Here is a 23321-nt window from a genome sequence, read left to right on the forward strand (position 1 = left end):
TGAAACCTCTCGGGCTTTCGTGTTGTTAATACGTTTAGTCCATTCTGATAACTACATTTGTCCTTCTCAATGCCAGCTTCCCAACAGTTGATATGACTTGAAGTACTGTTATTGAATAGTAGTATGAACTTGTGTTTATCTCCAGCGCTGCCCTAATTATTAAACGTGCTATTCCCAAACAAACAACAAACGATGTGTTATATAACGCAAGAGTAAACTTTGCCTATTTAAATGTCATAAAGACTTTCACATCAGCTGAAGTCCGACATTTCACTGACCTTTTTTGATAGTGAGACAGGAGACAAACATTGGAGCTAAGGCTCACGCGCACTTGTGTGTGTGTGTGTGAAGGTGCGTATGTGCCCGCCTGAGCGTATCTGCGCTTGTGTGCGCGCGCGCGCTCACGATAGCCCGGGGGCGGGGGGCCGGCGCTTCTGTATATGAGGAACTGTAGCACAGCCAGTTAGCAGATAGATTTGCGCAGCGTCGCGTGTGTGGCTTACAATGGATGGTAGTGGGAGATATTGGAACACTGTTTAACGAGTCGAAAAGAACCAATGGGCCATCGGCTCTATGGAGGTGAGTAGTGTGGATAAGGAGGAAGAAAAGCGACTGCTGCCATTTAAGTCCGATGGGCATGGTGGGGAAAGCAGAGTCAAGTCTCTGCCAAGCGAGCCGGTTTGCCTCTCGTGTTGCTCAATCGGTTCTCTGCTGGAGGTATATGGGCGCCTTTTTGGCCTTGCTTATTTGTGTGCGTGTGTGTGCCGGGTCGAAACGTGTGGAAAACCTTTACTCGGCAGTGTTTGTCAGCCTTCTGGTCTCTCGAAAGGGACACTGCAGTACGTGCTTGCATTCTTGTCCATACTGCTTCATCTGAGTGCGCGTTCTGTTCTGTCCGTATGCCTGCCTACTTGCCCGTCTGTGTGCATGTGGGTTTACTGTAAGTGCCAGTGTAGGAAGTTCTATTGGTTGTAGAGCGTGTTTTGACTTTTCAGGTATGAAGCTGCACTCGTGTGTTTTCTTGTTGGGACTTCACGGATTGCTGTCTGCGTGTTTGTGTACTGTATGTCTAAGCGTGCTTATACTGGATACAGCTTTCAGGGAGCTACGTGAGTGTGCGTTATAAACCTTTTCAGATAACTGTGTGCGTGTTGCACATTGTTCTTTAGTTTCCCGACTGTTACTTATTATGATGAATTGTGTATTTTTATAGTGTGTGTAAAGATTTTTAGTTTTATTTACTGCATCATTACACGCCTCTGCATTTAATGTAAGGTTAAGTTTGTATAGTATGTAAAAGTGCATTTTTTCGGTATTAAAATAAATTACTTGTAGAAGTAATTTTCTTCGTCACTAGATACGAGTCGTATTGTGCTCGTGACTTTTGCCCCCAATAGATGTGTACGTTTTGTTGTTCCGTCTGTCGATATAGAACCATGTGCAAATGTCATTTTGTTCAGGCACTTGCAGTGTTCGTGTGTGTAGAAGTGACTACAGCCTTTGTCTTCTGTTTTGAAAGCTCAGCGTGAATGAGTGTGCTTGTGCCTGCCTGTCTGCTCTGTAGATCTCTGGATCAGTTTATAAAACTTTCTCTAGGAGTGTCTATGTGACTGGTCCAAATATACAAGTGCATACTTTGTGAGATGCCCCAGTTTAACTGGTGTGTTTCTTTTAGATTATATTGTGATCTGCCAGACTTGTACACCCTGGCTTGCATGTAAGGTACCTAGCTGTCCCCTTAATGTCTTGCGTGTGTGTGTGTGAGAGTATATATAATTGTATATAATGTCTCCCCATATATGCACAAGAGTGTTGCTTGTAGTTTTCCCAGAGATGCCACTCACGTAACCACAAAAGACTACAAATTGATACTCTGTAAAGTGAGGTGTACAAGTGTGCTGTCTACGTGCATACTTGTTTTGAATTTGTGGAGCATGTGTTTACAGAGGACTGCCAACCACATCAGTGATGGTGTAAGCACCTATACCTGTACATTTGCACCATAGTGGTGTTCTATCTCTTGAAGCCTCGCCCCACCTTAGGAGGAGCAACTCATCCAAGTTCCTGGCAGAGAGCTGGCTCAAGCAAGGGGCCTGGCTGGGAAGGGTGGCGAGGGGGTAGTGAGCAACCTTTGAGTCATACCCCGCCCACCAGCTAGCAGGTGAAGAATGAGTGAGGAGGGGGCGTGTGTGTGTGTCAGGGCGAGGCAAAGGTGAGCTGCACCTGTCACACAGGTAGGGCTGGTATGGTTGCTAAGCAGCTGCCATGGGGTGAGGAGAGGTGACGTTTCTCTTTTCTTGTATTTTTTTTTTTTGGTAAGATATTCATAGTTCTGGATTTATTTGCATGCAGGTGACAGCAGTCAGTGAGTGAAGGAGTCTTACTTTGTCAGCAGACCCAGTCATTTCTTACAAGCAGCAAGGTGGGCTGCAGTCGAGTGTCACATGAATATTTTGCAGAAGTCAAATCAACATATTCTACTTTGTTCATTATAACGGAATGTAGTTGGTTTGTTTGAACACTACTGAGGAACTGTAAAATAAATTGGGGACTGCCTTCTAACCATTCATTATCTAGAGTACTTACTTACAACTGGTGTCTAGAGTATGGTGAGGGACTCTGAAACTGTCTGTTAGATGAGGTTTTCCTTGTGAACACACTTACTTGGGCCATGCATTTTTTGCAGTGATGTCCAATATTCCACTTACGGTAGTCACATACTCTCCAACACAGGCTCTGCAGTCTCTGTTTGTTTAGTTGCCACATTCTTCTTTCACAACTGGAGTGCTGCTCTGCTTTATGAGGAAGGGCACCTTAGGGGCTGAATGACATCAGGTTGAAAGTACAGACTTTTTATTTGTCTGTTGCTGATTTAGGGTCAGCCTTGTTGCTTGATTTAGTTTAATCAAAGACTTTAATTAAACAAAAAAAAATAGGGAGGGCTAATTTTAGGACATTCTCATTTGTAGTCTCTTTGTATATTCCTCTCCTAGAGTGTGAGAATGGTGGTTGTCTGCTGTATTGCACTTGCTGTGCTCCTTCAGGCAAAATTCTTCAGCAGTGGATGGTATTTGCCTTATTAGATGCTAAATGTCATTTGCAACAGGTTGGGGAAGGCGTGATTGATAGCTTACTCTTCAGTGTCAAAACTGCTTTGTATCTCCTCCCCTTCCTTGTTTGCATTTTCTTTCTAACCCTTATGGGTCTTGTCTTGAAAGCACATTTTCTGCAAATGTCTGTGTGGTGTTCACAACCCCAGCACCTTTATTTTTTTTCTCTCCTAGCCTTAACTGTTCCAGGCGTGGCTGATGTGTTAGTAAAGAATTCCTGACAAAAAGATGCCAGATTCTTTAACCATCACAAACTGATACACCACTATCATATGTTAATGGAGAAACTGTAACAATACACGTGAGAAGGAATCTGTCTTTTTTTAAACATGTTGAAGTGACCTGTGAATGTAGATGTCAAGGCTGAAAGTATTACACTTATTGATTCTGCTTTGGGCAAGATATGAAAGTGCATATGGAAAATAACTCCCAAGTTCCCTCTTTTATAGCAGCTGTGCTGCAAACTCTGTCGAAAACCATGCAGCTGGTTGTCGCTGAAATGTCCACTTAGAGACTCTGGTTTCCTTCATTAGAGGGAAGGAAGAGAAGCAGCATTAATCTCCATGTCCGCTGAAACAACCTCCACATTCTCCTGCTCGGGGAATTGCATTTTTGTATGGTTTTGCTTACGCATGTAAAACTCCTCCATCGTTCGAGGTTAATTAAAAATGTAAGAGCAGTGCCTGATAACATTCCAGGCTTTTAATCTCATTCATTCTGGGATCTTTTGGTGACTGGAATTTGCAGACAATTTTTTAGATTGTCTTATTGAATTGATGAGACCAGTTTGGGTGAAAAACAGGGGCTGAACCTTCTGAGCACCTGCAGTCACAGACTGAGGAAGAAGTGCGCCAACCTGTTCTGCTTAGCCCATGTAGTTTATGCCGTAGTCTACTCCGTCACTCAAATGCTGGTAGTCTCATGCGAATTGGAAGTACCATGCTTCAATGATTTTTTTAATCTGCAAAATACTAAGTAGGCATTCCTCAGGACCCTGTATAACAAGCACAAATGTTATATGAGGTTAATTGGCATGGTGGAGACCAGTTTACTCCAGCTATGTTCAGTGCAGGCTCTAACCTGTCCTGTGTATTACGGCTTAGTCTCCATCCTTAAAGCACTTTGAGATGGGGCCTACTATAAAGTGTTCTGCATGAAATGCATGACAGGTGAGATTTTTAGCATTTTGGGCTTTTGCATCTTAGAAGAAGACTTGATTAAATTTTAGGAAAAGTGGTAAAGGTGATTTAGAGATATCTGAGTAAAGGCAAAAATGTGCTTTCCTTTCATCCAAAAATATGTTTCATTTAAATGCTGTCTTATAGCTACATGAACAGTTTAAGGCCTCAGCTGACTGAGGTGCAGGTACCAAAATAAGCACTAAATAGACATTTGTAACTAAAACTGGCAGACTCTATGATGTGAATGGTTTAGTCATGAGTGGTATTGAGTTTTGTTATCTGAACCCAAATTTCTATTCCTGCCTCTGTTTTCCTGATGTTTCCTTTTCTCATTCCATTTTTTCCTTTGTTGTCTCCTTATTTATGCTTCACCTTTTCTGGGCTTCTGTTTTCACCAGTTTTGTTGTGTCTTGTCAGTTTGACAGTTTTTAAAATGTATTTCATATTGTGAGTCTTGTCCTAGTAGTGTCCTTTTTTTACATTGTCTTGGCAAACTTTGCCAACATAATGTACTGCAGTGACCTCTACTGGGTGAAGAGATACTCCTTGAATATATATCTTATTTTAAGTCCAAATAATAGTCATGAAAATTCGAAATCATCAAAGTGCAAAACGGTAGTGCAGCACTGCAGTCTGCCATGGAGGCCAGTGTGACGTGTGTGTGTGTTTTTTTTTCTTTCCAGTGAAGCAACTGACCTCACGCTGATAGGGGCCTTGACTTTGTGTTCTTGCTTTAACGCAATTCTTTTTGGCCCGTGTAGTTGCTATGTTTGCTGTGTGTATGTTTTTAATTTGCTTCTTTATGCGTTCAAATGAAATCGTGATAATTCTTACTGAAAACAACTAGTCATTGCTTGTAGGAAGCTGTTTCATAACGTGGGCCTCATTCATAATTCTTTCTCTTTGTCACAATGATTCCTATTGTCTGCTAAGGAAATGCCATCTAGCTTCTCAGTTTGTGTGTGTATGTGTGTGTGTGTGGAATGTCATTTCTTATCAAGACTCTGCTTGCACTCAGTAATTTAGATAATTTAAGAAATGTTTGTTTTATTTTTTTTTCTTGTTATAGAACATTAAAACACACATTATATAGAGCTGTGTGTTAGTGTCAGTCCTTTTGACTGCTGAATCTGTCTGCTGTCTGCCATATAAGGTATATGTGTTTATCTATTTAGTTTAGATTATTTTGTGTGATTCTTTTCCCCTTGCATTTTACACAGATAGGTAATGTGATGCTAAAGTCTTTGCAGCTAGTCAGCATTCTTAATACTGTTTAGTTGATTTTTTGGCAGGTTTGAAAATTCCAGCATTTCTTTTATTTTGCTTTCTTTAACCTATTTATGTGCTTTATTTTGTTTCTGAAGGAATGTCCTTAGTTATTGCGTAGCTGCCTCAGGAAAGGCTGCCAAGGTTGGATGCATTAATTGAACATCACTGCAAAATGTCCACAGCTGGAGTTGCTGCTCAGGATGTCAGAAATTCTTTGAAGAGTGGCTTTCAACAAGAAGACCACCCATACTGGGGTTCACACGGGGGATTTGAGAAGTGAGTAACCTTTCTTTTTTTTTTTTGGTGGTTTTGTGATCAAATATACATTTTGGTTAAGAGGGGTTTATTTGTACTGTCATCCTTGAAGATACAAAAGAATATTTAGGTCATATCAATTATGCTAGGCACAAGTTAACAGCAACACTGTTACTAGTAGGGCAGCATGGTGAAGCAGTGACTAGTGCTACAGCCTCATAGCTCCAGCATTCAGTGTCCATAGGGAATGTACATGTTCCCTAAGTGTGCGTGTTTTTCCTCTTGATGCTCCACTTTCCCTCCCACTTCCACACAGAAATACTGGTGATTTTAGGTGGCAATTACAAAATGACATAGCTAAGTCAACACTGTGATGGACTGATGTCCAGAACAGGGCTGTTTACTGCTTTCTGCCCAGTGTTACTGGCATGGGCTTTGAATGGCCACAAACCTGATTTGGACTAAGTTGGTTTGAGAATGTTATGTCACAATTCCCAGAAACAAATGAACTCTACCATAGTTACATTTTATATAGCTGTTTATATACATCTGAATGAACAATGGGTGCACATTTTTGAAGGATCTAGCATTAAGCATTTCTTTTGTGTTACAGCTTGTACCTGAGCCTTGACACAACATCTATGGCCTACAACCTGAAATCACACCAGCAGCACCCTGTGTCTGTGGGATTTGAGAGTGAGTATGAAGTAGCATTTTATTGTTGGCCTAATTGTAGTGCTGTTACTGGCATTCAAATATATTGAAGCTTATGCAAAGATGTCCTTGCCTTGCTTGTATACTGTAAATGCTCTCAGTAACTGCAGAAAAAGACAAATATTTTGCATGTTTGATATTAGGAAGTGAGAATTGCTCTTAGTGTTCACCCCCCAACATTTTATAATATTAATTCATAATTTAAAGTTGCATTTAGCGGTGTAAGGATATGGCACTATCAGTGTATTCTCCTAGGTAATTTTTATTAGTGGGTTGCATTAGTCATTGAATGATTGGGGTCCCCATAAAGAATACCAGCAATAAATAAGTAAAGGCTATGTCACATTAGACAACTTTTCCAGTGATTTCAGTTGTTGCCTTCATTTATACGATGGAGGCAGTTGGGGGCATAATGTGACATGCTTTGTCATTCACTCCCAACTAGTCCAAGACTCACTCCTACAAAATCAAACTGGTTTGACTCTGTGTTTACTGTAGTTGCAGGGGCAAGCTCAGTGTGTATGAAAGCTTACAACCCGCAATTGATCATCTGGAAGTACAATTTATATTGTGTAGTGACAAGGAATAAGGAACGCAGGTGTTTTGGACCTCACAAACAGAAGAGAAGCTTGTGTGTCTGATGTCTCATATTTATGTACTACAATGGAATTAAAAAAAATATAAAAGAGAGCTGAGATTGTGGCGGTAGTGCTGTACCTGTTACCCTTTTGTACAGTGCCGACCCTGTCAGAAAGCATGATATTAGCTGTCAGAACAAGAGGCAAGCACAACTGTGTTGGAGGGTTGACATTCCCAGCAAATTTCAGTCGAATAAGTTGACATGGTCTAGCGACGAGATCAGCAAATGCAAGTCTGACTTAGAAGTCACATGACCTGTGAACTTCTAAGTTTTTATTATATGTACCTTTGGCTTTGCATTATAAATTAAGTTATTATGTTATTACTCAGTGTAAGATTTATGTCTCAAAACAACTCGCAGTGAGTTTTACAGGGAAAGCAAGTCACATTTAAGGGCTGCTGTTGCTAAAATCTTGCTAGTAGGCAGTTGCTGAAGCAGTTGCTGCAAACAAATTGTGGTGTGTGACTAATTATTAAATAGTTTTTGAGTTTTTAACACTGATTCCAAATCTCTCATTGCAATGCACATGTACAACAAGGTGATGATTATTTTTTAGCAGTCATTCAATGCAAACAAAACCAGAATATGAACAAGAGTACTGCATGAATGTAACAAACAAATGCCACACAACTTTTTCATGCTATGCCCCCTCTAAAAATTCACAGCAATTTGATAAATTAATTCACTTCAAGATTGAATTCCACAATATCTTCACTTATCAAGAATTAGGAAGAAGAGGCAGGTGGGGTGTGCGTTTATGGATTACTGAGCAGGTGATCAAAATTACTGGGTGTCCTTCCCACAAATTTCAATGGTAGGGGAAACCATGACCTTCTTACACCTTGACTTACTGCATTACCAAGTACTCCTTCCTGTTACTGGGAGGAAAGAAGGGCCTGATGAGACAAACTTGTAGTTCAGTTATAATTTAAATTAAAGACTGGTCATTGAACATTGCCAGATTCTCAAAAACTTAAAGGATAAGTTTGGTATTTTTAAAGTTGAAGTTATTTCTCTACAATCATAATATGTATTTATTTGATACATAAAATTGAGTTCTAAAGTGTTTTTTATATAAATTTAAAAAAATACCCTTTCTATTCTTGCAGCTAACAATGGGACTAAATGGTACATCGGTCTATAAGTGAATGAAAAAGCCTTAAAACTTACCAAATATGTCCATTCTGAAGCAGTAAATGTTTCGATTTAAGAAAACACAGTTTCTGAGTTTATGAGCCATCCTTGTAATAATGAAAGGAAACACAAATTAATTGTTTTACCACAGATTCTTGGAACTTTTCCTCTTGAGTTAAGAATACATTTCCTGGTTGCTTGTCTGCTCACAGCTGCTGTCATGGGTGGAGTTATGACAACCCAACAAGCCCCAAACACCAAGCTATAGTCTGCTTATAATGCTATGTTTAGTTCTGCAATTCTGTTTCTGTACTGGTTATATTCTGCTATGGCTTGTAACAACAGACAGATGCACACACTAATAATGTAATAGTGATTTGGCACTGGTAAAATGGCATGAGTATGTGTGTGTTTACTCTGCAATGGACTGGTGCCTGATGCTTGCAGGCATAGGTTCCAGATGCCCTGTGACCCTGCCCTAAATAAGCAGGATAGGAGAATAATGTATTATTATTATTGTGCTGGTGCCAGAGAAAAATGTGAATAGACTAATCTTCTTTCTAGCATTTGTCCTGTGTTGACTTTTTTTCCTCCATGTTGCTTTCCACTTGTTCCTATCCAGGGCATCTTTGTGTTGTCTTTGCACATCTCATCCCTCATCTGGTGGAGCCGGTGTTTATTTAATTGCCCACATTGCCGCTTTACTGGTGAGCTTTGGTGAAAGACTATCTTTGCCACTGACTGGTAATTGCTGTGGATCAAGTGGCCATACCTTCAGTATTCTGTTTAAGTAGAATAATGGATAGAAGACTTTGAGGATGATTAAATAATATTATTGGGCGGCAATGTTAGTGCTGCTTTCTCGCAGTAAAGGAGACTGGATTCAATGTGTGCGTGAAGTTTGCATGTTCTCCCCAGATGCTCCAGTTTCCTCCCCAGTCCAAACACATGCAGGTTAGGTAGACTGACGTTATGTGCCTGTCCTTCTATCCTGTGATAGACTGGTGACCTGTTGACGGATTGTTCCTGCCTTGTATCCAATGCTTGCTGAGGTGAATCTATGCCACTGGGGCCAAGTTCCTCCATTCCATTCTGCAGAGACGAGTCTCTGTGAAGTTGAAATGTTGCTGCAGAGAAAGACTAACAGGATAAATGGTGAAGTGACGTGTACACCCGGCCTTCTTTTAAAATGGCTGCATCTCACAACAGTGTTTTGGGTTTTTTACCTTCTTACAACAACATGGATACACTGTTTTGTAATACGTATGTAATCTCTAGACACGGATCAATACTCAGTAATATTTTTGGATAGAAAGTGGATGTATTTGGTAAGCTTTAAGGTTTTATCATTTGCACATGGACCAGTGTACCCTTTATCTTCATTGTGTGCTGTAAGAGCAAATAATGTAATTTTACAATTTATAAAGTATGCTTTACTTTAGAATGCAAATTAATGTGGCAATTTAATACATAACATTATTGTAAAGAAATAACTTTGACTTGAAAAATACCAAACTTAACCTTTAAAGTACCTTATGGAAACCCATTATTTTCTCTATGGTGTAAATGGACTTACACCTTTTGAAAGCAAATTTTCTTCAACTCTTTATTTTGTATGTTTTTACTTTATATTTAAGCACTTTAACATGAATTTTGTTACATATAACTTGCTCTCCTTTACAGGGCCGTCTTCACACAAAGAACTATTTCAGGGACTCTGCTGCTTCACCAGTGGCCAGCGGTTGCCACCTAAAAAGAGCCGACCATCACAGCTCAATTTCTCTGGTGAATCTTTTGTTCACAGCATCCTGGAAAGTGATCAGGTGGTGCCCTCCTTCAGCAAACTGTCTGTGAATGGTGGGGTCTTCCACGAACGGACACCACCTCATACTCCCATTCGGGCTGGACCTGCTTGTGGACTGTTTATGGAGAAAACTGTGAAGCCACTACCCCCTTTGCCTGTCCCTGGGAATGGTGGGGACATCTCTCCGGATGCAGTGGACAGTGAAGTGGAATTCTTCACAAGCACAGACAGCAGTTCTTTGGTCACAGATTCCTGTTACAAGCCTCTGGCATTCAGATATGGAGCTCCAAGCCGCAGGAGCTTTCGAGGATGTGGACAGATCAACTATGCTTATTTTGATGGCCCTACTGGGTCTCAAATAGATGAGGACTGCACACCTCCATCAACTTCCTGCACTTTTCAAACTGAAGAAATTAAATCTGTTTCACAGACGGGCTCCACACACAGCCAACCAGAACGACCCCACCGACGGCTGAGGAGGTCTCACTCTGGCCCTGCTGGCTCTTTCAACAAGCAAACACTAAGAATAGGATGCCAGAAAACCTCCCCCCAACAGTCCGATGGAGATAAACCAGTTGTGCCACCCAGAGTACCAATCCCTCCAAGACCTCTGAAGGGAGATATTAGAAGGTGGTCAGCTGAGGTCACCTCAAACATGTATTCTGATGATGATAAGCCACCTAAAGTGCCCCCCAGGGAGCCACGATGCCAAGGGGACTCTCGTACCCCCAGCCCCAAAAGCCTCCCTTCGTACCTCAATGGGGTAATGCCACCAACCCAGAGCTTTGCACCTGATCCAAAGTATATGAGTGCAAAAGCACTGCAGCGCCAGAACAGTGAGGGTTCCCAGACTCACTATCCCTGTATCCTACCTATTATTGAGGGAGGAAAGAAGGCCAGTACCACACACTACTACCTCCTTCCAGAAAGACCTGTCTGTTTGGACAGTGATGAATGATTTGCAGCTGCGTTTTGAGGCCACACGGAGGGCAACTTATTCTATTATGTCTGCTTCCTTGGACTTAAGGTTGCAGCCCTGGCCTGCCTGGGCTGAGGCCTGTACTTGACTCCAGGACCAAACCTGCATTGGCCAGTCAGGACAAGTAGTTGCAGTGCTTGCACAGCATGTTGTTATGGGCCAGGCAAGGGGCTAGAGGTTGAGTGAGCGAAATTATTTTCCAGGCTCACAGGTGTTTTGTTGGAACCATGATGTGGACTGCCAGATGGCCTTTTTTATAGCTGTAAGGATGGTAATGCACTGGTATTTTCTCAAATAGCGATGTATGGATCCATCCTTATCAGTGTTGTGTGTCATCTATGAGTGTTTTTACTTTGAGGTTATTGAAATGAAGTAGTTGCACGAGCAGGACTCGTGTGCCACACCACTTAAGTGTTTGTATATGTGTTTCTGTATGTGTGAGAGCATTTTGGGAGAAGTGTGGATCGTATCTGCCTTATCCCTATTTAAAGTTACATGTATTGTCATTCTTGCCCTTGTCACAAGTTTTCTGAGTAGCAGTCTTCTCTTCTTCAGACTGATAACTAACATTGATGTTGAACAGGTACTTTGTTCTTTTGGAGTAGAAAAAAAAATATTTCTACTAACCAACTTCTTGGCCAGTTGTGGGGTGCAACAGTTTTGCTCCTGTTATTGAGGAGACCATTGCCTCGACATTACTGAAATTGTTGGCAATTCCAGTCTACCAGAGTTTTTGGTCTGCTAGCTGGAATTTGGGGGCAAAGGGGGCATCAGTGGAACCTACACTTGTTTCTCAGGAAAACTTGGAGGATGTATTTTTTTTTTTTGTTTTTGTTTTAGTGCTTGGTTTCTAACTTGAGGTTCAGGCTTGCATCTCTTCCTTGGAGTGAAATAATGGGGGGGGGGGGGGGGGGGGGGGGGTACAGGGAGGCTGTAATTGATGATTTGGAGTCAGACGTATTCATCCTCCACAGTTCCTTCCTTTGATAGTATGCTGCTTTCTTACAGGTGCAGTCCACTGATCACCTCCCTTAGTAGTTCCTATTTGTATCTATGTAGCCGTGGAGCAGTTGGCCCGAGATGAAGAGTCTCATATGTAAAGGAAGGTGTGTTGTAGTGCACAGCCTATTGGGTAGTTGTAGCTCAAATCTGTGAGTTAAATTAACAGTAGGACTGGTCCAGAGTGGCTTTCATGTCTTTGTGTTTATATAAAGAAGCAGCTGTTTACATTCTAAAAAACTGCTAGATGTGATTTCTGTGAATTATTTAAAACAAATCTTAACATTAAGTCTTATTTTGAAGCAAAATATAAAATGAAGGCATGTGTTTCATAAATGGCAAATCTGCTGCTGCAGAATGCACTGAAGTTGCACTGTTGTGCAATATTTCCAGTATTTGACAAATTCCCTTGTCATCCTGCAGACTGTAAATGGTATGCTTAGCTCGCTGTCTATTCTAGTAAACATAATAAAAAATTATATTTATGAAATATTTCAAGTGTCTACCTGTGTCTTATCTTTGAAGGAAAGAGATGGTCTGTAGATACACATGACCCACTGGTTCAACCAGACAGAACTTTAGATTTGTCCTCCTAATAAAAATAAGATTCAGAACTTGATATTGACCAGCATAATGGAAGATGGAACTGAACTGAGCCCCATGACCATTTGCAATGATGAATTGGCATGGTGAGATAAATATGGGTAGCTAGGGAGAAGCATTTACAAGGCCACAAGTTTGCAACCATGTTAGTCACTGAATAATCTAGTTATTCTTGGGACACAGCTACATGAGAGCATTCAGTGATGGTCTTTTTAGAGCCTGTTAATAAATATAATACATTCCAGACTGTGAAAAGAATATGAACAAAGAATGAGTGCAAAAATGCACAGAGAATTCATATTACACATAATTCAAAGCAAAGATCCTTCTATCAATATGTGTAACTCTGCGTACCACAATGTTTTATTAGAATTTTTTTTCTACTGTCAATTCTATGCTGATCTGCATCAAAGGGGACAGCATTGCCTACAGAATCTTAGAGTATCAGCAAAAATTGAAGTTTTCTCTGTTGGTTAACTATATTATTTTACTTATAAGAATTAAGTTTAACAGCTGCAAGAAACTGGTCCGCTGTGGACTGAGGTTTTCTGATTATCCATTGGAGGCAAATAAGCCTGGGTGAATAGACTGGGATTCCTCTGGCAACAGAATAGCCTTCCTGTCTATGATCGACATGGCCAGGTGTGTGAGTAATTTGCAACCCACATTCAGGATCGTGCCAAAGTTTCCCCTGGCACGTCAGATACTCTCTGGAATGCAGCCATAAAGAGGTCTCTTGCCCTTGTATGAGTAGGCTACATGAGGCAAACTATCTATAAACTTAACAGTTTTATTTGCCATTTATAAGAAGCACATTGGAATTATTTGTGCTTGTTCAGTTGGTAACCGGAACAAGAAAAATTGAAGGTAATATATATGGTTCAGTTGCACAAAATTAAATGTTCAATGCAATGTACCATTCAGAAAACAACATACAAAGTGCAGCATGCAGTGCAAAAGAAAAATATTAAACATGTCACGGTGATAATAGGAACTGAGGTTTCAGTTGGTATGACTTAAGCTATTAAAGAAGCATTATTTAGGGGTATATTGAAAAAAAAAACGTCCTGAAATTGGAGGTCTAGCTTTGCTTTGGACCTTCTGCCAGATTATGTGGTGGGAAAAGTTGCCGTTTTGGGGGTGTTTACAATCCTGTATTATGGCACAGTGTATATTGCAGCAGTATTTGGTTCAAAAATTCATTTGAAGACTTAATCTTTAAGCTTTTCATTAGATGTCACAATACTCTGAATGGGCTTTCTTCATTATTAGGCTACACTTTCAAATGAGGATGTTACCAACCAAGAGAATTACTGCAATAATAACAAATAAATATGTACCTTCTTGCTTATCAGAGATTTCCTCCTGTGCATAAAATAATATCATGGTGGGTTCCAAGGCAGATCATCTGCAAAACCGTATCCCAAACAATATGAAGCAACTTGCGATTCTCTCTTAACACTTTCAAGTCTCATGACACATTGTGTCCCTGAACATTCGCAAAAAATGCTATTGTTTGTAAGTCTGGAGTCAAATTGTTCTTAAGGAAACCTTCTCTGCCATCTTTATTATCCCTACTGCTCAGTGCATTGATGATTGAGTGTAAGGCTGAGGAAATACAATTTTTAAAATCTGCTGGATGAGGCATCATTGCACATTAGTGCAGCATCTGTATTACATAGTAATCTATCAATGGCACCGACACATTGTTGCTTCTCCTACCGAGGTATTTAAAGGCAATATGTGAGGCTAGAGATGCAGCATTATTGACTGATTTGCTAAATTCATATAATACTGGAATTGGTCTATGGAGCTTACACAATTACAATCTAGGTGCAAGTTCCCAGTGTGCAGCGTGGTGTAATGGTTAGGGAACAGGATTTTAAACAAGATTACTGGTTCAGTTCCATCCTTTGACTTTGTGTGTCTGTGGATTTTACAATGACTACAAAAGTGAGTGCCTCTGGGTGGTATTAATTCAGTTGTGGTGACTTACCATTTGTAAACAATAGCACTTAGTTTTTGAAACACCTAGCTACAAAAACTATGGACACTGACAGCTGAAATTATCTGTAAATACAAGAATTAGCTGATCTGCAAAGGGCTTGTGAACATGGGGTGGAAGAACAGGCTAGGCCTCCTGAACCTTCAGCTTGTCTTCTCTCTCTTGAACGAAGACCAGAGTCCAAGATGTCTTAGTTGGGAACCGTATGGTGCAACATGCTGAAATGGAACATTTCTCAGCCACTTATGATCCTACTGTCTGTTGGAAGGTCAAACACACTTATCAGGAGGTAATCAGTCCCTGGTTGCCCATATACAATCCCCATTAGCATTCCGGGGGAATCCTGCCAGCTTCCTACCAAAGAGTTATTCTGTCTCCTCACATCTCAGAATATGTACTTCATGGATACCATTCACCCTGACAGAGTCTACTGCTATTAGGTGGCCCTTGTCTGAGTATACTAGAATGTGAAGAAGATTTCTGTTCCAGAGCCAACTGTACCACTGGCAGTCCTCCTCAGTCCATTTCTAAAATTGCTCCATTAGAAAGCCTGCTTCAGAACAAAGCATATCAGACCTGGAATTTTTTTAAGAAATGCAATAACAATATGTGAGTATTCTGTTAATTTGTATTGTTTTTGGAGGCTAGTCCTTATTCTCATGAACATATATAGATGTGATTAATGAATCCTAAAAGCAAACATCCTTTTACGTTTTTCAGAAAAATAAAGCTCAAAAGCTGGGTATTTGTGACCTTACATTTCAGGAGCTGAAGCAAGGTGTACTTTATTGGACACAGAAAAGGACCAAGAAAAAAAACAGCAGTTACTGGACTTTCCTAGGGCCAGTTTTGGAAATTACGGATGCAGTACGTGGAACAGAGCTACTGCTGCTTGGAACTAATCTGCATAAAAGACAATCCGATCAGGAGTTCATATTTGCTGTCTGAAGCTGCTATCTCCATGATCTATAATAAACAGATCTCTTAAACCTCAAAAAAGACAGGCTGTGCCAAATTGGAAAGAGCCTGCTAGCTGCCAGACGCCCAATAAAAAAAGAAATACCAACCTGCAGGTAACAGAGCCAAATAGCAAAGTGACAGTTGTCAGGGAATGAAGTGTAGGGGAGGACATGTAAAGTCTCCCAAGGGGCACAAGTCTGCAAAAGGGATCAAAGGCACATAGCAGAGGGTTTCTTTTAGTGCCAGGCTTAAATTATACAAAAAGCAGCTTGGCACTTGAGTTGGGATGATGAGGCTAGAAAACAACAGAGCATTAAGAGATATGGAGATGAACAGCAGGCACATGTGCTATGGTGGCGTTGTTTCTTGAACACCCTTAAGTGACAACTTTGTCTACAAACCTATCTCATAAATTTTCCCATTATCTTTCTTGTCAACCACAAATGACACTGGCTTTGATTACTGGTACCATTTAAGGCAATATATGAAGCATAATTAAAATGATTGATTGAAGCCAGTTACATGCAAATGTCATTATATCTTTGCCCATGTGCTATTTCAATGGCAGGTACAGTTTTATCACCTAGAATTTGTTTAATTATTGCTTGCTGTTTATAATACAATTTACCTGATGGATGCCTTTCTTCCCTACTCTAGTACACTAGATCTTAAACTTTTTCCACGGTCTGTCACCAAGAAAAAATAATTCCTGATCTTGGAAGAGAATTAGCATAAATCATGCACACAAACACAGCAGTTCAATAAAAGGACACATGTCTGTGTGTCCGTCTGGTTGCTAGGCATCTGTTCTTCCAAAAGATGATAAATTACTAATATTTTTAGTAATAAAATACTTTGGGTTTGTCATTCCAATAGATGGTGCATCACAAACATTAACTGCTTTTATCAATCTCGTACCAAATGGCACATAACAGAGACATACAGTATGCTTTGTATGGTGCACTGTAAATGTTAACGCTGTGGTCTACATTGACTACGTAGATTTCAGCCCGTCTTAGATGGATAGCACAGCTGGTACTTGTATATAATATATTAAAAAAACAAAGTTGCAGAGAGCATACTGATCGGTTAAAAAAACCTGTGTTAATTTTACGTGCTGAGCTGGATGCACCTCTTCTTCCAAAAACAACTTGGGGGATATCGAAGTAAGCTTCAACTAACAATTTAAATCAACATCTTCCTTGTTCCTGCACATTTTATTGATTTTTCATAGTATAATACTCTTGTGCTTCATCGTTGTTCATTGCTGTTTGCCACAACTTTTGCTGCCTGTAAGTTGCAGCTACTCAGCAGTCATCATTTCAGATTTAATGTTTAGGCAAGATCAGTTATTGAGTCAAATCTCTGTTTGTCATGTATTTCCTAGTTTCCCATGTACAGTATCTTTAGCATTACATTTTAACCACTTGACTCTTCTTCTTTAAGATTACTTCCCCTTTGATCTTCTTGTCTGCACTAAAACCCATCCTCTTTTCTCACGGTTCTTTGTCCCTGTTATAACCTAGTTGATATGTTGACCTTGTTCTCCATGTGCCCCTCTCTTAACATTTCTGCATTTCTATCAGTGTTATCGATTTCCAAAAAAAACAAAACAATTCTGTCACATGATGACTGTTCAGACAAAGGTAACATAATAAGGTAACATAAACCTCAAATTTGGCAGCTTGGCACATCTATGGCAGTAGGTGTCTGGGAAAGGACATTTTGATAAATCAAAAGTTAGGGGTAACTGTACCTTAAAATCTCAAAAATAAAGGCTTTGACTGATTTGGTTGAAATCTGGTGACATTATAGAAAAAAAGAAAATTAGCCAATCTGAGTTTTTTATTTGTTGATATTTATTAATATGCTAATGTACATGCTCAGCGCTGCACTGAGAGAGTGCTTTATACAAACAAAGGATGGAACAGAAGCAATTGTTGGGCCAAACATCACCATTAAGCAATAAGGTGGACAGATAACTGAAGAAGGGATGGTGTTCTAGACAGGAAAATAAGAAAAACGTGATCACGTTTAATGTGTACAGTTAGGTATGAATTGGAAGGGAAAGGTTTGGTGAAGCTCTAGGAAGAAGCAAAGTTTAATGCTTAGCAAGCGAGGTATAAACCTCAAGTGCAGGAGCCAGGCATTGTGGCTATGAGTGTAGGTGTTGCTTCACCAGAAACAAAAAGGGATGAAGAGTGATACAGATGCAAAAGTGGTGTTCTCAGGTCCAAGACAAGCTTATACTGATACTGTGGCAGTAGGGGGGTAGAGGCTTCAGGGACATATGTCCCTGATCTACTATGCACAGCCCCTAATCTTTTTCTCAATTATATACACATGACCAATAGTGGAAGGTTTGTCCATCATATACAATATGGCCCCTGACCAATGTTACATCTATATATTAACATGTGCAAAAGCTCAAAGGGACACAAGAGGCTCTTCAGTTTTATATACATGCAAGACTGTGCATGACAATCACAGAGGGGGCTAAGACTCTGATACCTGCAAATCCTGGAAATGCCCCTGGACCAGTGGTATCAGTTTAAACTTAACGGGTCCCCCAAAAGCTAGTCCATTGTAGTGTATTTTCACATTGTTGGACTTTGAAAGGGGACCACCACCTCTTACTTCCAAAATTTCTTACATTTACATGTGTGTCTACTTACTTTGAACAAGGATGCCCTCCTCCAAAATTCTTTAAGTATACATTCAGACTTCAAAGTGACACAACATACACCTGACAAAAACATGAAAAGACATACTTGATTGAATGACAAGCAAAAAAAATCATAAACATCTAATATTGATAATAATATATGCTCAAATTTCACATTATTCATAATGATGACACTTCAATACAAAAGAATACTCTTTACTGTAAAATTGTGTTTTGCAATGACCATCGACAAAAGCCAAGTCACCAGTAAAAGCAGGCATTGATCTAATGCAGGAATGTTTTACTCATAGACAATTGCATATGGCATGTTCAAGAGTAAGCAGCTCCAGTGACCTAATAATATTATTATTACTGTTTATTATTTGACTCATGGCTTTATCCAAGGCAACTTACAACATCTGAGATACAAGTGTTTAAATTTCTTTTGTTTTTCTATTTGGAGCACAGACAGGTGAAGTGACTTGCTCATGGTCACACAATGTCCGGAATTGAGTACACAACCTCAGGTCCAAAGTCTTAAACACTACACCATACTTTCTGCCAATAATATAACCCCTTTGTAAAAAACCTACATATATTATATACATAAAAGAATTGAATTAGTTACATAGTACTTCCAATTACACCTGTTAACTGATGGCACTATAAATGAGGCCCATTGTCTTACAAGATTTCTTGGGTAAAGCAGAGTAACACAGCTAGTGTTTACATAAAGTAGACTTTCAATACCATGAAGAGTAGCACAGTATGGAAAAAAACATTGGCATGCTCTTTGTGACTTTGTATTAAGTTTAAATAAAGAATCTCTCCTTAGTTTCAAATTTAGGATCCTCTTCCTAGATAATCCCAAAAATGTTTTGAAGGTAGATCAATTACCTTCAATAATTTCTGAGTTCCTGGATTAACTGTTACACTTCATGCTAAGAAATACCCTGAAAATGACCTCTTGGTGAAGCCAGGAGGAAAAACTATTATCTTTAATGGCCCTGTTAAGTATCACACTTCATTTTCAGTTGATGACAAGTAACTGTCCAAATTAGGCAAAGCAGACATACTAACTGATTTGACTTTCATCCTTCATAAGTGCAGCTTTTACACAATTGCATTGATCTTTTCTGACATGTCAAAAACTGCTGCAATCTCTTCAGCCGCTAATTCAGTTCAGAAGCATTAGAAAATCTCCGACAGGTACGTCAGCCACATAGAATCACAAGAGTTCTGACAATGCAAACTGAAGATACACAAAACCGCTGAACTTCCAAGTGCAAATTTTTAAAAACTCTTTCTGATGCCCATCATAATTTAATATGCAGTAAAAGAGGATCATGGATTTGCCAATTATATTGTAGAACACAGTAAAATATAAGATTAAATTATTTTTGACAGCAGAGTCTTAACATCTATCTATCTATCTATCTAACAGGAACTTCAGCTATCCTTCTTTTTTCCAGAGTCAGTGCTTTTTGTTGCATTTTAAAATGCTCCCACTGAAAATGGGGCAGTCAGCTTCATACAGTATGTACGAGTACCAGTTTGTTGCGTGTGCCTTTCATTATGCTGGCTAAGTTTGTGTAAACTGACACACTGCTGGAAGAGCTGAAAATTCTTGGTAATAAACAGGTTCAGTAATTGGAATATGTGCAATGAATAGAATATAACATACTTTGATTTCTTTTATATTTGACATATACAGGTAAACTTTCTAAATTCAACTTCAGTAGATTCGCCAAACTGAAATGTGAAATATAAACACATAATTATATGGGCAAAACTGTATTTTTGACATTTTCACCACATGCCAGATATTCTGCTTCATTTGCAATGCCCAACATATCCAGCTGTTTAGAAGCCAGCTTATCACACATAATAAACACCAAACAGTTGCTGTCTGTGTAGAGATTGCGCATTCTCCCTGTGTTTCAGTGGGTTTTTATTCAGGAACCAATGCTTTTCTCTTACATCCCTATGACTTTTGTTAGATTGACTGGCAATTCTATATTGGCCACCAGTGTGTGCGTGAGTGAGCCCACAAAGGTCTAAAGCCCTGTCTAGGACAAGATCTTGCCTTGAAATGTAATAAGCAGATTTGAGAATGTTATGTTCAGGTACAGGCAAATCGAGTTCTACACCAGTTAACTGTTGATTCTCGTTTAAAAAAAGCAAAACCTGGCATGGTAAGAAACTTTAATTTTTTTCTGCTAGCATTCACAAACAAGTTAAATCATTTGCTCAAGGTCACACAGCAAGTCAGAGGTGACTACATTACACTACACCTCATCTGCAGCGCAAAGTTTTAAAATTTCAGATTAATGGAGGTTCAGAACAACAGCTTAAGAAATAACACGCAAGCTCTCCCCTCAAATGCGTTCCTCACTGTTTATCAGTGTTGAACCTCCATGTTTTAGTTTCAATGTAAACATTCTCACCCAGACAGAAGTTATTTTCTCCTCGGTTGCATTCAAAAGCTGCCACGTCCATATACTGTATTTAGTTTCACGTCTACTGGGTTCACTCATCTACTGACCTAGTTTGAGGATTACACCATTTTTAGCCAAGCTCAATTAAGATCCAATCGCACGTCCGCTTTTTGAACCCGGCTTTCTCCTTACAGTATGGCGTGAGACGAAAGCCATTCTGGCAGAACTGAGAGCAAACAGGCGAAATTAACTCTTGCTAGGCTATCAACTCAGTATTTAGCGCCATCTAGCTGCCAAATAACATAACACGCTGTTTCAATTGATGATTGAGACCCTCTTGTATTTTCCAACGATTTACAAATTCCTTACTGCTATCAGTGAAGGTTTCTTCTTTTTTTGATTTAGGAATACATCAGCTGAGGCGCTATTAATGGAATGGCTTCATTCCCAACGTAGCTACAAACTAGCTTTAAATTAACTTTTGCGAGATGATTATTTTCCTAGACACTGCTTTTATATTGATAATACCATTGCAAAATGCCATAAAGACAGAAAACAGAACCGAGCAAGGAGAAAGGGTTGAACAGCACCGTAAAAAGATAATAAAATGTGATCGGCTTTAGAAAATTAATTGTCAAGGGGTGTGGTCTGCGACAGTTGAATGAAAAGAAGGGTGTGGCCACGAGTAAAGCCACTGAACCGGCGAGACTATAGTCTGACGAGAGCGACACCAGGGCATCTGGTATGGGCGTGGCTGCATGATTTAGGCGGGATTCAATCCCAGGAGTGCTTTTAGTGACACGTGACTAAAACTTTGATTGGAGCGACTACTGTCTGTTCTTGCATTGGACATGTACGAATCACGTGGTGCAAATAAGAACGCGTGTCTGTGGCAGTGCAGGAGCAGTCAGTCATACCCCCTTTCCTCAGCAAATGAGTGACCTACTGATCTTAGCGTTCGGACACAACTGTTTGTTTCGATGTTTTTCTCATTGGAGATAAAGCGACCCTGCGGTCCCACACTTTTGAGGTTTGCCTCCTTTACAAAAACTTATTTCTGTCATTGTGTTCAACTCTCGAAGCCTTTTTAGTACCAATTTAACCTTGCCTACCAGACATTAGGCTTTGTGGGTTGACGTTAATAAGCATGTGATTTTCCTGAGCTTCTTCAAAGAATACTAAGGATCAGCCGTAATAACTATTTAATGCTTAATTTAAAAAGTTCAGTTCTAACACATTCAATACTGAGAACTGCTGATGCAATCTGTCCGTTTTATTGTATCTACATATATACATACGCACTACGTCATATGCAAATCACGTACAGCCCATATGACACACCTAAGCTGTCCTATGAAGCTGCTTTTTAAAACAGGTCTTTTGGTGATTTTGTTTTCTTCTGTCTTGCACTTTTTTCAATTTACAGAATCTCGCTTTAAAATTCTGTAATTATACATCACTTGGATTTATTTAAAACTTTTTTTTTAATTTTACAAATTTGAAAGCCTTTTTAGACAGGGACATAGTACTTTATTGATGCTCAAAGGTAAAATCACCTGCGTTAGCGGCAATAAAGAAGAAAAAAAACACATAAGAATAGCAAAACTAACAACAAAAAAATACATATATGTGAGATCAAGAACTATGCACCAAATATAATATTAGCAACAAAAATGATATAACATAAGTAATAAAGAGAAATACTAAGTTAATGTCAATGTTTATGTGTGTTTACTCTGCTGCAATAATGACAAGTGTATTTTATATAATTTCTTGTGTTATGGGATGCTCTTAAGTTCATGGAAAACAGAAAAGCTTTTGACCAAAAGTCTGCTAAACATCTGTCATTTCTCTTTAGTTGTCTTATCTGCCTTCATGAAGTAAGGTGATCTTAATAAAATGTTCTCAATTTTCTATAGTGTGTTTGACAGCAGGAATTAAAAAAAAGATATGTTATTAAAAATTTTAAATAAAGAATCATAATTCATTGGCTATACAGCTTGCATAGATGTTACATACAGTATATCTAGGTATTAATGAAAGTTGAAAAGAACATTAAATTAAAAGCTGAAACATATTGTATCAGCCAACAATATCATTAAACATATGAGATGTGAAAATTTTAACTTTCAAATACAACAAATTTAAAGTATAATTTTAAACATCATAATCCTAAAAAATATTGAAATTTAATATTCTTTAGAATAGAGTTTCATAATTTGGAAGGTGAAGGGGCCCTGGTTTTAATACATTTCATGCTTATGGAAGACATGCTTAAAACTGTTTCATTCTCAGACTCTTGTGGTGAATCTGTTCAGCACAGTGCACAGGTAGCATGCTTAAAGTCCTGTTTTTAATAATATTGGTTTATTAATTTGAAGTCATCTTTGTTCATTCCCACAGTGGTCTCAGGCCACATTTACGACAACCATGGCCTTAGAATGTTCTCTGAAGTCATGTGGCCTTTTCTTTTACGGCTCCACTATATAGCTTCCCACTTCATTCAATTGTTGCATCCTTAACTGTGGGTTTGATTTATTCCTACACCTTTAAGACTTATGTTGT

General features: G+C 39.3%; 1 protein-coding gene and 1 long non-coding RNA gene across 4 annotated transcripts in view; both read left to right on the top strand.

Annotated features, from left to right (window-relative positions):
• Nucleotides 1-429: 429 nt before the first annotated feature.
• On the top strand, nt 430-12577 carry errfi1a (ERBB receptor feedback inhibitor 1a). 2 transcript variants are annotated; one of them, XM_028807402.2, is made up of 4 exons: nt 430-579; nt 5656-5836; nt 6429-6511; nt 9987-12577. In XM_028807402.2, the coding sequence occupies exons 2-4, from the start codon at nt 5733-5735 to the stop codon at nt 11063-11065; spliced, it is 1266 nt and encodes a 421-aa protein (XP_028663235.1). In that variant the 5' UTR covers nt 430-579; nt 5656-5732; the 3' UTR covers nt 11066-12577. The 2 variants fall into 2 exon arrangements, with proteins under 2 accessions (XP_028663235.1, XP_028663236.1); XM_028807403.2 differs by lacking the exon at nt 430-579 and adding an exon at nt 590-717.
• Nucleotides 12578-21449: 8872 nt separating this feature from the next.
• Nucleotides 21450-23321, top strand: part of LOC127529059 (uncharacterized) — a 38244-nt gene continuing 36372 nt past the window's right edge. Inside the window, exon 1 of one of the 2 annotated variants that reach the window (XR_007935729.1) lies at nt 21450-21786. This is a non-coding gene — a long non-coding RNA (uncharacterized LOC127529059). The remainder of the gene's footprint in view (nt 21787-23321) is intronic. The other variant, XR_007935728.1, reaches the window with a different exon arrangement.

Source organism: Erpetoichthys calabaricus, chromosome 8 (assembly GCF_900747795.2).
Source record: "Erpetoichthys calabaricus chromosome 8, fErpCal1.3, whole genome shotgun sequence".
NCBI lineage: Eukaryota > Metazoa > Chordata > Cladistia > Polypteriformes > Polypteridae > Erpetoichthys > Erpetoichthys calabaricus.